Source organism: Oncorhynchus mykiss, chromosome 27 (assembly GCF_013265735.2).
Source record: "Oncorhynchus mykiss isolate Arlee chromosome 27, USDA_OmykA_1.1, whole genome shotgun sequence".
In the NCBI taxonomy this organism is placed as follows: Eukaryota; Metazoa; Chordata; class Actinopteri; order Salmoniformes; family Salmonidae; genus Oncorhynchus; species Oncorhynchus mykiss.
The window spans coordinates 34,805,175-34,820,654 of record NC_048591.1 but is presented as its reverse complement, the minus strand read 5'-3'; the positions used below and the strand labels follow the sequence as shown (position 1 = coordinate 34,820,654).

General features: G+C 42.5%; 1 protein-coding gene across 3 annotated transcripts in view; it reads left to right on the top strand.

The window, feature by feature from the left end:
• Nucleotides 1-941: 941 nt before the first annotated feature.
• The window catches only part of stim1a (stromal interaction molecule 1a), a 43,089-nt gene continuing 28,550 nt past the window's right edge, over nt 942-15,480 (top strand). For all 3 annotated transcript variants that reach the window (XM_021588397.2, XM_021588396.2, XM_036965832.1), the window contains exons 1-6: nt 942-1,526; nt 2,086-2,209; nt 7,483-7,613; nt 9,103-9,217; nt 12,189-12,297; nt 12,397-12,512. In XM_021588397.2, the coding sequence (XP_021444072.1) occupies nt 2,098-2,209; nt 7,483-7,613; nt 9,103-9,217; nt 12,189-12,297; nt 12,397-12,512 (583 nt within the window). In that variant the 5' untranslated portion in view covers nt 942-1,526; nt 2,086-2,097. The remainder of the gene's footprint in view (nt 1,527-2,085; nt 2,210-7,482; nt 7,614-9,102; nt 9,218-12,188; nt 12,298-12,396; nt 12,513-15,480) is intronic.

Sequence of the window (15,480 nt, the reverse complement as noted above, 5' to 3'; positions counted from 1 at the left end):
CAGATTGAAGAAGTGGACAGCATAGGCAGCAGTCTTCCAAAACGATCTTCCGGTAGTCGTGACGTTGGATCCAATACGCTGCTCATCATGACTGCTCTAACCATAGACTTAGATAGACATTGCATCATTGTATCTGTTCTTATATGGCGTCTTTGGGAGCACAGGCACCGCCATTGAGGCCATATCCATTTTGAAGTAGTACATTTTCTTATTTTACAACTTCTATGAGTTGGCAAACAAACTGAAAGGGTGCACACTGCCATCTATAGTGTTTTATTTGAACAAGTATAAGGCCAAGGTTGGCGATATACTGCCACCTGCAGTTATGGTTTCTTCACAAGTATAATTCATTAGTTGATCCCTCCTGGTGACCTGGATGGAATAATGTGATCCTTCCTTAAATAATTCGAAAGTCCCACCCAGTTGACTACTTCAAAATATTAAAAGTCCTGGTGCTGCACATGCTAAAACAAAGTTAAACGTTTTCTCTGCTACCGCATGGCAAGTGGTACTGAAGCCATGTGTAGGACCAGAAGACTCCTCAACAGCTTCTACCCCCAAGCCATTAGACTGCTTTATTAATAAAAATCGCTAACGGACAATTTACATTGACACCCCTTTTTACTTAAGTAATTTTCTATAATAATATATATATATATTTTTTTACTCAAGTATAACAATTAGGTACTTTTCCACAACAATATATATATATATATATATATATATATATATATATATATATATGCATTACTTAGGTAAAAAGGGGTGTCAATGTAAATTGTATATTGTATATATATATATATATATATATATATATATATATATATATATATATATATTTTTACCTTCACAATTCGATTACACCATTTACAGGGCGGAACTCTTATTTTGAAGGATTACTAAAAACACGTGACAGGAAGTGATTCACTAAAATTACTTGATTCACAGGTGAAGCAACCAAGTCCAGAGAATTGAACGAGTCAGCTCCAAAGCCAAGAGTTTAAGCTTTTTTGAGTGTGGGGCGGGGGGGGGAGACCAGCTGTAGCAGACATGTAGTTCGTGGATGACAATCGCTCTGTGTTTGAATCAATCATAAGTACTTTTTTCTTTACTCGAGTGTATTTTATCCAGTAAATTGACGTAAGAGGACGGCTTGGCTCGCGTTCTGTCATTGTGTATAGCTCGTGTGCTATGATTAGCTGCTGACAATGATCTGAAGTCTGCTGTGCTAGTGGGTTGGTGAGCTAGCTGAAGACGGGACCGGAACCATTACGTTACTTAGTTATCTTTATCCTAGTGTCTGTGTTATTCGACCACCTCGGCCCTTGCCTTGGATTGCCATTAGCGGGCTAAACAGAGCGGAAAATCATTTGTCATATGCAGCTAGCCAGCTAATTTAGTTCTTTATTCATGGAGTACAGAGGGGTTTCTCTTTGCAGTTTGGACCTACGATTGATGACGTGCCTTTGATTCTACTGTAACCACGAGAGTTGTGATAAGAGCATCAAATGCAGAAGTATTGAAAGGTAAAAAACTACAATTTCATGCCTACCTAGAAAATCATGGAACAACTGACCCGATTACTTATGTTTTGATAAGGTTGGTTAGCCAGCCGTTTGTTATTGTTAATTAGCTGTTAACGCGTTAGCTATAATTGCTTGTGAACCATATCCAGCTAATATTGTCTTGTAATGATTTTATTGAAATAGCTAAACATGTTAATTGTTTGCTAGTAGTATTATGTTCATGATAATGTTTAGCATGAGTCAACCACTGATTTTTGTTAGGGGCTGTAGTACAGGCTCTACCTGCCTATCTGACTTCTATACTGAGTAACTAGCCAAGTTAATGTCCCAGATATGGGCTACCAATCCTCCTTGTCCGATGATAGTTTGCTTGTAAAGTTTCCGATGTGATCTCATTTTACAATTTTTAGTTAAATTATTATTACAATCTAAAATAACTAAGTCATTGGTTTGAAATCTGAAGTTCAGTCATAGTTAAATCACTAGGCTAGTACAGTATCTAACGTTATACATTCATATGAGATGTCACTAAAACATTTCTTCTCCACCCTCTTCCTAGCAAACCTCCATTATGGATTTCAGCAAATCGTTGACCTTGTGGATTGTATGCTTATGCCTCCTGAGCGAAAGTTGGAGGGTCCAAGCCAGCTCAGACCACCATCATATTGATAATGGTGTGTCAGGTATGTAAATATCATTGAGAAATGTCCAAACATTATGACACGCCTGCAAGTGTGTGTTCATACAATACTCCATACACAAAGTGATCAAAATTGGTCACTTGTAAACTTTTGTTGCATTATCAGTGCACTAGAATCTCCAGTGCCAGTTTTTTTATTTATTTAGAAATTGTGCCAGCTCTAAATGCAGCCATGCTGAGAATAGTTAGGGTATGCATTCTCCATTAAGCTCTGTCCTCGGGTGATCATGGCACACAGTCAAGTCAGGGAGTCTGGCATCTTGGTATTGTTTTTTTTTTTGCTTGTCGATTTGACAAGTCAGTCAAAATGTATTTTTACTTATCGTCACTAGTTTTGCCACAGCATTCAATATAATTCCAAAACGGAATGTGTGACACTATTGTCATAAGTTATGTAAACTAAACAATGTGACACTGAAGATGTTTGGGACTTGTAAGGAACATCATATAGGTGTCTAAGCCTCACGTCGGCTACAGTAGTACGCTAGACCTAGCCTATTCATTGTTAGTTTGAGACCAAACCAGTCTCCTCTTGTTCCATTTTGGGTGGGTATGTATAATAAGTCATATCATATTTATACAGCTGTGGGTGAACTGGGTGCCTGCCCATAATTTTATCAGCACTGTTTATACAGGGCTCCTATGATTGCACATGAACAGTGTTGATGTTGAACTTGTGGCATTTGTAATTTATCATGTAGTGCTATGCTTCCTGTCCAAGGGGCCCCTAACTATTGTAGGCCTATTCTTAAAAAATGGAGACATTTAGAAATGAATAACAATAGCTTAAAAGACTACTCTCTGCCATGAAAGTTAGCCTATTCTATACCACTTACAGTAATTGTGCCTCTACTTGAGAGGCTTTTTGATTTGACGTCATGCAATGAGGCCAGACTGTGTAAAGCTTCAGCTGAATTGGACAGGCCCAGTCATGAAGTGATACATGTTGGCTGTCACAGTCACCCATCTCCAATAAGGATTGTATTTGTGGTAAAACATTGAAGACTGTTGTAGTGGTGTGCTGGACCGGTTGGTGGTGAGACATTGAGTGAATGTGGCCTAGCTACCCACATATATAATGCATAGGCTATTGTCTGTGCTCAGAAACAGTTTAACTAGCTTGTGGCATTTGTGTGATGAAGAGACTCGGGGCCTGGAGAGGGTTGACTACTACAGACTACTGCCAGCTACAGTAAGCCTGGTTGGGCATCCTGGAGTCAGGATGGAAGCAGTCATTACACCAGTGAAGTGGTGCAGAGGGCAAGTGTGTGTTTAGTCTTCTACAAGCGAATACACAGAGGGTTAGATAACTTAAACCTCTTTGAAAAGGTAGTCTCGTATGTAAATATGTAATATCTATCTTGTTTGCTAACCAAATGAGGAAGAGTGTGTGTGAGAGCTGCAGGTGATGATAAACGTCATTATTTTTTTCAATATAGAAGTGTTTGCTGAAGTCCTGGGCTGCAGTTCTGGAATGTAGACACTGGTATTTTCAAATGCACAGAAAACAGCCCAAAAAGTTACTTTTCAACTAGCACCACCACACCCTTGGGTTTTAGATGTAACCTTTTATCTAGTAGGCTGTGTTCAGCACACTGACTTGCGTGGGTTGATTTGGAGTCCCCAGCAGGATTTATGCTGTTAGATTGTTGAATTAAAGAACAGGTTGACCCGAAAAGGGTTTGTTATTTGGTTATCTGGAGCCATATTAGCCAGGAGGCTTTCATTTAGAGCTGCATTGTTATTGTCTAAGTAGTAGGTCTATTAGCTTCGGTTACTCGGTTTGCTAAAGGCTGTACGCTGGCACAAGATTGCTCAGATAGGCTACTCATTGCACCTGAAATGGGGACCAATAGGGGTGTGACTTTAGAGTCAAGCTGCCACTATAGATGTTTGAGATTCGCTGCCTTCCATTGCAGCTGTAGAGCCTCGTTATGGCAGAGGAAATACTGTTTTTGATCAGAAATGCTCCACCCCACTTTCTGCTGCAGTGCAGTGGCACATTTCTGTGGCATATGCTGCTGCCTGTATGTGTTGAAGAGAAGGCTTTACAGTCAGAATGTTAACATGTCTTAACAAGCAGCTATGGACAACCTGACAGAACGTCAGTTGATGGATTAGCAGCTTGTTGTAGCCTACATACTCTTTTATTCATAGATTTATTTTGTTGGGGGAGTTCCCAGTAGAGTGGGAGGGTGTGTAACCAAGTTGGCCGTTCCCTCCTGCACAGAAAGGATTCTTGAAGTCAGGAACAGTTTTACTCCAAAATTGAGCATTTATTTGAAAAATAGATTGTTGTATACATCTATGGTTAAAATCAGGAAGAACAGGTAAGAGCATAACATGTTCTCTATTCTTGCGTTCAACTACTCTCACTGCCTCTCATAACCACATATACCTGTATTCCAACAACTTAAATAGGTGGGAGTGGCTACAATTATCTTATTATCCAATCCTGACTCGACACATTCCTCACACAATTACACACAACTGTAGCAGAATATACGTTTGACTGGCAGGATGTGAAAAATTACTGCAAAACTGGACACTTTAACAAATAAACATGAACAGGCACACACACAATGGGGAATGTATGAGTCTTTAGGTGAGGATGTGTCAGCTGTGGTGGTGGTGGTGGTTGTTGATATGCCTGAGTATTATAGAATTGATTCCACAATGGCCAACTGTCTTGGCCTCTGTGGCTGACTGGCTCTAGATCTTGACCGGTCGGGTATGGTGACTTTTGTGGTTCCTAACAAGTTTAACAATTGACACCTTTTCTGTAGTTGCCTATAGCTTGGCTGCTTGATAGAGTGCAATTCCACAGCTTCACTTTTCTGGCTTTGTTGCCATTTTCTGTTCAGCCCTTTCTGCCGTAAGTCTTTGTCATAAATACATCTGCAGCAGTATTCCATGCCAGAGAAGCCCCTGCCTGCCTTGTGCTGTGCTGATTCATGCCTATAAGTTGCACTCTGCATGGGCCAATCGGGGTAGGTCTTGCCTAATGCCTAGTATTGTAATACTACGAGTTGCCTTGTGCAGCAAATGGGAGAGCAAGCTGGAAATAAACACACACATACACACTTGTTGTGTGCTTCCTCATGATGGATTGCACCACACAGGAATCAATCTGATATCACGTTTCTTAGTGAGAACTGAAGACATTGTACTAATCTAGGCCATGCTCTATTTCATTTCTGTTTTGGGCTGGTTTCTGGGCAGGATAACCCACAGTCATACAAGCAGGAATATTTAGCAGACTCTTAGCTTTGATCTATCTGGTAAGCTTTTCCCCATTTAGGGACAATGCTGTGACTTCTTTCAGCCATTTTGTCTGCTTTTAAAAAATGTTTTATCCTGCTGTTTCATCATGTAGACTACATTTAATTTTTTATTTTACCTTTATTTAACCAGGCAAGTCAGTTAAGAACAAATTCTTATTTTCAATGATGGCCTAGGAACAGTGGGTTAACTGCCTGTTCAGGGGCAGAACGACAGATTGAAGAGCTAGAAGGTACATTCTTTTGACCTGAGATTGTGAACTTGAAACTTAGAACATTGAAGCTTTCTGAAATGACACTTGGCTACACTGAAAATCTCTGTGGCTTAGAGGCAGCCTTGGCCATGCTCCTGCACACAGCCCAGAATGTCTGCAGACAGCAGCTCAGGCCAAACGAGGCTTTCCTGTGACTTGAAGCAAGGCCTTATCTGTGATCTGCTGAGGGGTTTTAATCCCCCAGGAGAGGGGGGAAAACTGCAGGCCAGGCAGGCTTAGATGCAATACAACAATTTCATAACCATGAATACACCCAGAGATACTCCCAGCATGTAACACCATTGTATACAACTTTCAAACAACTGAGTTGTTTTTGGTAACAAGGTTTACGTGTCATGCTCTAGTTGTTTTCCACCAGAAAATGGAGAAAGAGTAGAACCAGCTCAAATAACACTGTTATTTGTCCATTAGATGTTCATTGTTTCTTTTGAAAAATGATTTTATTATTAAAACAAGAGTTCAGTTCAAGTTACAGGGTTGACCTTTAATGAGGGATGGACTAAATCACTATTTACATGAAAGTTATTTCTGAAGATTATTATTTCTCAAAGCAAAAACATAACTTGTCCTTTACAATGAGGGTTAAAACTTGAAGAAATGTTGGGGTTAAGTGTGTAAAAATCTTTCTAGTAGTCGGAAAAACATGACGAGGGACATCTTTTACACTTTCACAAGTCATGTATAGAATCAAATTTGTATAGAATTTTTCCATGTGCTCTATATTAAAGGACACTTAGTTTAATAGGCCTTCTAGTAGGCTATGGAAAGGAAAATGACTAGTAAATAATCATGATTTGTATGTTTTGCCCTCATAGTTCCCCCTGGTCATTGCCTTTTCCCTCACTAGAACTCTACTTCCCTACACACGTGTTGCACTGGGATTGATGACATAATATCAGCACCCTTGTCACATTGAGTGTAGGCAACACTGCTTACACTGTTGAAAAGAAAGCAAACTCCTACCCTCCCCACCATTCTCCAATGTAACCATACAGCTGGACACAGCCTGGTTATAAATAGCCTCTTGCTAGGTTTAGTTAACACTCAGCTAAATTTAGCATCCCTATGCTTTTGTGCTGTGAGCAGCAAAGCTCCCGGGTTACTATGTGGATTTGAACAAATGGCTCGGGATGGTTTCAAGGTGGACAGAGTTTTGTCTGTTGGCCTACCCATAAGCTGTGGTGTGTTACAGGTCGATAGCCCCTAGTCCTTCTGTATGATGTAGGGTTGGGCTCTATGCAGATGTTCATATCTTCAAACCGTTTCCCGTACCATCCTGGGGAAACGGTATTACCGGCAGTACACATGGGGCACTGCTTATTCCCCCCCCCCCAAAATAACTATGTATTTTTGTTTTGACGCACACAACTAATTTAGGCAGCAGGGATCTTGATCCAGGAGGGTTGATTGTCTCTGCTGTAACCAAGAAGCTTGATTTGAACGCTAGGGCTTAGCTAGCAAGTTACCAAACCAAATGCATAGCTGGAGCCCTGAGTTGGAGATGATTTATTTGGCACATCTTGGATAGTAAACTTCCAGTTTTTATAAGCAGTGGCGTAGCTTTAGGGCACCCCAAACTGTTTACCGCCCAAGCCTACTATGATTGAGAAAATATCAAGTGTTGTTGGGAGCCCTGTACAACTGCTGTCAAACGTCAGTCCGAGCTCTGACTCAGGTTGAACTTGTCTTTTCTCCCTCAGAACTCTGTCGCATCGACGAGCCTCGGTGCCACGATGAGAATAGCATCCTCAGTTTCGAGGCAATCCGCAGTATCCACAAGCAGATGGATGATGATGCTAATGGCAATGTGGACGTGTCAGAGACGGACGGGGTGAGTAATACTACCAGGTTCCCTACTCAATGTGATGTGTCAGACTGACAGGGTGAGTAATACTACCAGGTTCCCTACTCAATGTGACGTGTCAGACTGACAGGGTGAGTAATACTACCAGGTTCCCTACTCAATGTGACGTGTCAGACTGACAGGGTGAGTAATACTACCAGGTGCCCTACTCAATGTGACGTGTCAGACTGACAGGGTGAGTAATACTACCAGGTTCCCTACTCAATGTGACGTGTCAGACTGACAGGGTGAGTAATACTACTGGTACGGCAGCCGGAGGTCTCTCCCTCTGCAGCTTCTTCTGCAGGGGCTGAGCAGTTTTAGAGAAGGAGACACTGGCTCTGGTTGATGATCCCTGAAGCAGCCAGCCTGTGAATTAAGCACATATCTCTGGTACCAGTACTGGCTCAGAGCCGACACTGTGGAAGCCTGAACAAAACACGTGGAGCGTTCGGACCAAAGCAGCTCTGATGCCTGGGCACTTCTTAAAGAAATAATAGGTTTTTATGATCATGTTTTAGAATTTTATTAGGATCTCTATTAGTTGTTGCGAAAGCAGGGTCCACACAAAACATGACATAATACAGAACATTAATAGACAAGAACAGCTCAAGGACAGAACTACATTAAAAACAAAACAAGATAAGATAATTGTAACATCATGACACAACTAAAAAACACATGTTGGACACACCATACTAGGATTTTTAAAACATCAGCTATTTGGCTACATTGTCAAAGAAACGGTATGATAACAGCACGGGGGCTGGCTAGAGATGGATGAAACATAATGTCAGCTAAGCTCTGTCGCTGCACTGGTATGCTGTTGCTCAAGAGAACTGGAGACACTCAATGTGTCCCGTATTACTTACAGTAGGCTCATTACATTGGAATATTGGTCGAGTGTTTAGAGTAGAAAGAGGAACACCTGATTTCCTGTTTTGTGTTCCTCCTCATCAAATGATGTGTCCACATCTGTTAGCAATGGAGTTATAGGTTTGTACTTTAATCACAGGTTTTCAGGCCAGTTAAGCTTCAGTGGAAAATGACATGTGCATGCTCAAACCTATAGATCTTCATTGACATTCACCTATTAAGACAATGTCTCAATCTTAATTGACATTGTCATAAAATACCATGTGTTTTCTAGCACCTTCTCACAGTGTGAGTAAATCATGGGGTTCCTGGCTGTTCCACACAGCCTCCTCTACTGCTTGTCATGAATTCTGTGATAATGTTACAAGGTCGGATGCACACTGCAGGCACAGGGACGCACAAGGCAAGCTTCTCCGTTGGTTATTCTCTGAGCAATCTAACAATTTGCAGTCTCCTAAGTCTACCTCAGGCTGGATGAAACGGTTTGATCCCTCTGCTCTGACATCATCCTATAAGTGACAGGCCACATAATCCTTCTGGCTGATTTGATTGACACCTCTCTTCCCTTCTCTCCCCCCTATGTGACCTCGGGGACCTCCAGTTCCTAAGGGAGGACCTGAACTACCACGATCCCAAAGCCAAGCACAACAGTTTCCACGGAGACGACCAGTTCATCAGTGTGGAAGACCTGTGGAATACTTGGAAGGGTTCTGAAGGTGCTGGAACTAACATCGTAGTGTTGCCTCAGCCCCCCACTCTGTCTCTGCTCTTTTCAGGCTAGCAGCACAAACAAGCCTCCCCTCCAGGCATGCTGCCCCACTCAGTGCATCCGTTTGCATATGAGAGTCTCAGACGATGAATCTCATTCCGTACACTGTGTTCTCTTCTCAGAGCTCTGTCGGTCCAGCCCTCCTTGTTTGATGTCTCACTGCTGACTGACACCGTGTTAGCTAGACTCCCTGTGCTTTGTCTGTTTTAGAGTACTGCACTGTATTTAAATTTTTATCTTCAGTAATTAGATTGAATGCTTGATGTTTTGTGTGGTGACTGTAGGTAAGGGAGAGTTCTTGCTGCCCAACCATCCCAGCTACAACAGTCAAACGTATTAGCTGGTATGTCAGCATTGTCAAGTAAAGTGCAGACCACTTAGCAGCTCAAGCATCCTGGCAGAGGGTGATCAGTGGCCCTGTCATCATAACATACACACACAGATAGCAACCATCCACACTGACGTACCACCTACGCCTCCTTGTCCTGCTGGCAGTATTCTGTCACGTTTATCATATACCGTTCATGGCTTTTCACATCTACGTTCTCCTCTTCTCTCTTCTCTTTGTCCCTCACCTCTCCTTCCTCCCGCTCTCTTAATCGCCTTCAACCCTTCCCTCTCCCTACCTCATTGCTCTTTCCCCTGTTTCTCCAAATCTCTTTCACCCCCCCCAATCACCTTTTTGGTTGTGTCTCAGTCTCTCTGCATTGCAGCTTCCTGTTGTGGCTCAGAGCGGAGGTTGGGAGCCAGGAAACTCTGTGCTCAGGCCAGCAGCATGCAGTAGCACATTAACCCAGCTAGCTAGCTAGGCAGGAGCACATTAATCCACCCAGCTAGCTAGGCAGCAACACATTAACCCACCCAGATAGCTAGCTAGGCAGCACCACTTTAACCCACCTTGCTAGCTAGGCAGCAGCACATTAACCCAGCCAGCTAGCTAGCTAGGCAGCAGCACCTTAACCCAGCCAGCTAGCTAGGCAGAAACACATTAAAACCTCTTTGGGCTGAGATCCTGCTAACGGGATCGATATGACAGCCAGTGAAAGTGCAGGGCGCCAAATTCAAAACAGAAAACCCACAATTAAAATTCCCCAAACATACAAGTATTTTACACCATTTTAATGATCTACTTCTTGTTAATCCCACCACAGTGTCCAATTTTCAAGAAGGCTTTACGATGAAAGCACAACAATTGTTAGGTCTGCACCTAGTCACAGAAAAATACAGCCATTTTTCCAGCCAAAGAGAAGTCACAAAAAGCAGAAATAGAGAGAAAATGTATCACTAACCTTTGATGAAGATCATCAAATGACACTCATAGGACTTCATGTTACACAATACATGTATGTTTTGTTCGATAAAGTTCATATTTATATAAAAAAATCTCAGTATACATTGGCGCGTTATGTTCAGTAGTTCCAAAACATCCAGTGATTTTGCAGAGAGCCACATCAATTAACAGAAATACTCATAATAAACATTGCTAAAATATACAACTATTATGCATGGAATTATAGATACACTTCTCCTTATTGCAACCGCTGTGTCAGATTTCAAAAAAACTTTACCGAAAAAGCACACCATGCAATAATCTGAGTACAGCGCTCAGACACCAAAACAAGCCATACAGATACCCGCCATGTTGTGTGGTCAACAGAAGTCAGAAATGGCATTATAAATATTCACTTACCTTTGATGATCATCAAAATGCACTCCCAGGAATCCCAGTTCCACAATAAATGTTTGTTTTGTTAGATTAAGTCCATTTATGTCCAAATATCTCCTTTTTGTACGCGCGTTTAGCCCGGTAATCCAAATTCATGACGTGCGATCACTAGATCCAGACAAAGTCAAAAAGTTCCGTTACAGTCCGTAGAAACATGTCAAACGATGTATAGAATAAATCTTTAGGATGTTTTTAACAAATCTGCAATATTGTTCCAACCAGAGAATTCCTTTGTCTTCAGAAATGCAATGGAACTAAAGCTAACTCTCACGTGAATGCGTGTGGCCAGCTCGTGGCTCTCTGGCAGACCTTTGACTCAGAGGTCTGCCAGAGGGCAGATTCCCCTCTCATTCGCCCCCACTTCACAGTAGAAGCCTCAAACAAGGTTCTAAAGACTGTTGACATCTAGTGGAAGCCTTAGGAAGTACAATTTGAATGAGTTGGAAAAACTACCAACTTCAGATTTACCACTTCCTGGTTGGATTTTTTTCTCAGGTTTGTGCCTACCATATGAGGTCTGTTATACTCACAGACATCATTCAAACAGTTTTAGAAACTTCAGAGTGTTTTCTATCCAAAAAATACTATGCATATATTAGCAACTGGGCCTGAGTAGCAGACAGTTTACTCTGGGCACCTTATTCATCCAAGCTACTCAATACTGCCCCCATCCATAAGTTAACCCAACCAGCTAGCTAACTAGACAGCAACACATTAGCCTAGCTAGCTAGGCAGCAGCACATTAACCCACCCAGCTAGCTAGCTAGGCAGCAACACATTAAACCAGCTAGCTAGCTAGCTAGGCAGCAACACATTAGCCCAGCTAGCTAGCTAGGCAGCAGCACATTAATCCACCCAGCAGCACATTAACCCACCCAGTCGACTAGGCAGCCTGTGCCCACACCACACTGCTGCTGACTCCCTGCCAGTCCTGTTTCCCCTACCCTGTCTTTTATTAAGAGATGGCTAACGTGTGTAGCTACATTTAACAGTGTGTTATGATAGAGGATTCCTCTAAGGGATTTTGGCTACACTCGTCTCACGGCGACACTCCTAAGATATAAAGCAGAATCGCAGATGTTCTCTGTGTGTGGGTCGGCGTTTGCTCAAAGTTGGCGTACAACCAGTGATGGAGATTACTGAGGCTCATCTGAAACAGTCAGAGAGGTAATATCATGTTTTTGTATTGCAGTGTGCAACTGGACAGTGGACGATGTGGAGAATTGGCTCATCTACGTGGAGCTGCCGCAGTATGTGGGCGCCTTCCGCAAGATGCACTTCAACGGGACTGTCATGCCCAGGTAAATTAATCCATAGCGTCCTTCATACTGATCCTCCTATTCTCGCTCTCTTCCTCAATGTGACTGGACTGGATAATCTCAATCTGTCTGTTCCCTCAGGCTGGCTGTGAAGAACGCCACTCTGACGGTGTCCATTCTGAAAATGCTGGATCGAAGCCATGTTCAGAAGCTGCAGCTCAAGGCCTTGGACACTGTGCTGTTCGGCGCACCACTCAGTAAGTGGATTATTATTTTTTACAATTACGTGACCTATTAGTGTTAGTGTGTTTCTTTCAACCAGACCGATAAAGGAGAATTTCTATTGCATTCTGAAGCAACTGTTTGTGAATGTAATTATAAGAAGAAGAATAGTGTCTGCTCTGGAGACAGTTGGTTAAAAAAACACAACTCCAAACTGTGTTCATTAGTCTCAAGCAGCAGCAGTGCTGGAAAACACTAGTTCTTATTAAGTTTCCAGTTTTAATGTCACATGCACATTCAAATACAGTGAAAGGCCTTTCTTGCAAACTCTAAACCCAACAATGTGGTAATCAATAACAATGTAATACTCAAAATAACAAGGTAGAGCAAAAAAAACCAATTAAAAAACTAAAAAAAGCTTGTCCCCCTATATGTTTAGCTAGTAATCGTCTAGGACTTCCTGCAGGCAGCCTTGTTGCTGCAGCACAGAATACAGTGAATCAGTATGACTCATTTCAATTCTGCTACAATGTCCTTTGATAAATAACAAACTGAGTATCACCGGGGCTACTTTAAGGCCAGAAACCACCATGCTTTCCCGTAAAGGAAGTGAAGCCCTCTTTAGGAAGGCTATAATTTGTGGTGCTCTGTGTGCCATACCAAAAGCCAGCCTGTTCCAGCCTCAGCAGAGAGAGCAGTACTATAAAAGAGGTGAGTTGATGCTCAGGCTGAGCTACTCTGTATTCTAGACACACCTCTCTGGCGCACTGAGACAAACACACCACACCTCTAGGGCCCTATAAAATCACACCTCTCTGGCCCACTGAGACAAACACACCACACCTCTAGGGCCCTATAAAATCACACCTCTCTGGCGCACTGAGACAAACACACCACACCTCTAGGGCCCTATAAAATCACACCTCTCTGGCCCACTGAGACAAACACACCACACCTCTCTGGCCCACTGAGACAAACACGCCACACCTCTAGGGCCCTATAAAATCACACCTCTCTGGCCCACTGAGACAAATGCACCACACCTCTAGGGCCCTATAAAATCACACCTCTCTGGCCCACTGAGACAAACACACCACACCTCTAGGGACCTATAAAATCACACCTCTCAGGTGCACTGAGACAAACACACCACACCTCTAGGGCCCTATAAAATCACACATCTCAGGCACACTGAGACAAACACACCAAAACTCTCTAAAATCTGTGTTGCGAATGGAATCATGGAATACAGAGATTTAAATGTACTGAACGTAGAAGGAATCAACTAAATGTATGGAACTTATTAGAAAAGTCCTACATTTTCCCAAGTTCCTCATCAGATATTAACAAAATGAATCGGTGATTTGTATTTTCCTGCAACATTTTGAAACAGCACAGGTATGCCCGTTTGTCCATGACATGCGCGTGTATGCCTACACAGTGTAGGAGTTAGTGATAATGCTAATGATAACCTTCTAGTAGAGATGGAAAGGCTTTCCCAGAAGCCTTCTCAATAAAATGTTAACTACAAAGTAGCCAATGCCTACCTGGCAGAATGATTATTTTCATCAATCCAGTGGCCATTTGTTTAGCAAATTCTGCAATCACATGAGCGCTATAGGAACATGGCTAACCAAACAACGGTCTCTTGCTGGTGCACACTTGCGTTAACAAGGTGCATGTCCCAACCTGGCACTAAGTCCTACTAGTTATGGAGTTAAAGGATCTGATAGGAAACAGAACATGTCAGTTGTGGAGCATGTGTGGACTGATCATGTGGAGAGCATGTGGAGCATGATCAGTCATTCCCACAGCAACCCTGGGCCTGGTTAAACAGGAAAAACACAGGACTAGGTTCCTGACAGCGATCTCAGTTACATATTTCAGCCTGTTGCAGCATGAGTCTTTAGGCCCCAGAGGCTCCTGCTGTATCAGTGGTTGGTCCTGTAGATACACCTGTTTTCCCCATGGTTTTCCTTCTGTAAATGTATGGCATTCTGTTGGTCATACCCTGTCAGTGGGGCTGGGGCTTGAGAGAAACTGCTGATGTAATGTCACCATCAGACAAGGGGGTTCCTGGGAATCGTACCAGGGAGGGAGGCTCACATTCTGGGGCAGCACCACAGACAGATTGTGTGGAGTGGTGGCTCTATAAAATCTTATAATATTCTAATTCCGTTTGTGGTTCTCACTCTCAAAATCACACTTTTTATAAATGGAACATACAATTGTGTTCTTTTAAGTGCACAACAATGTTTAAACCACATCAGGCACTTTTCAGGTCTGTGAAAAATCTAAGAAATGTTCATTTTTGACTGTAGAACAAGAATCCGTGATCAGGTTATGTAAGGAAACCAGAATATTAATGTCGCCTTGGGCTTCCTCTGGCCTTGAAGTTCTGTCTGCTCTGCTCTCCATACTAGAGAACGGGGGGAGAAATAAAGGAGAATTGGGCTTGTTTTATAAGAAGGTTGCAGCAGCATCAGGATAAGGGTGAGTTAGAAGTCTGTCTGGAATGTGTCATTGTGTTTGTTTAGGGAAGAGTCTCAGCTGGAGGAAGAGAGGGGGTCGTCTGGACATGACAGACTGTCTGCACAGCAGCAGCATTTTAAGACATCTTTCACAATGGGCCCGTCAGAAATGGACATTACTCCTTGTCTTGTCTTAATGGCTGACACATTTACCAAAGGGGACCCATTCCCCAGCCCTGTTTACGACTTATTACATGCAACTGGAGTGTTCACCTGAAGAATACAAGAAAAAGACCGGTTTGAGCCAAGTCATTCCCAGTCTAATGGTCAGTTAAACATGTCACTTTGGACTTTCTGGGCAACATTCCTGCTAATCAGCGACCTGTTTTCAGAGAAATAAGAGGCTAATGGAATGTGTTGGAGGAAAAGACCGACATGCACAGTGTCTTTGGAAAGTATTCAGTCCCCTTGACTTTTTCCACATATTGTTACGGTACAACCTTATTCTAAAATGTATTAAATAAATACAATC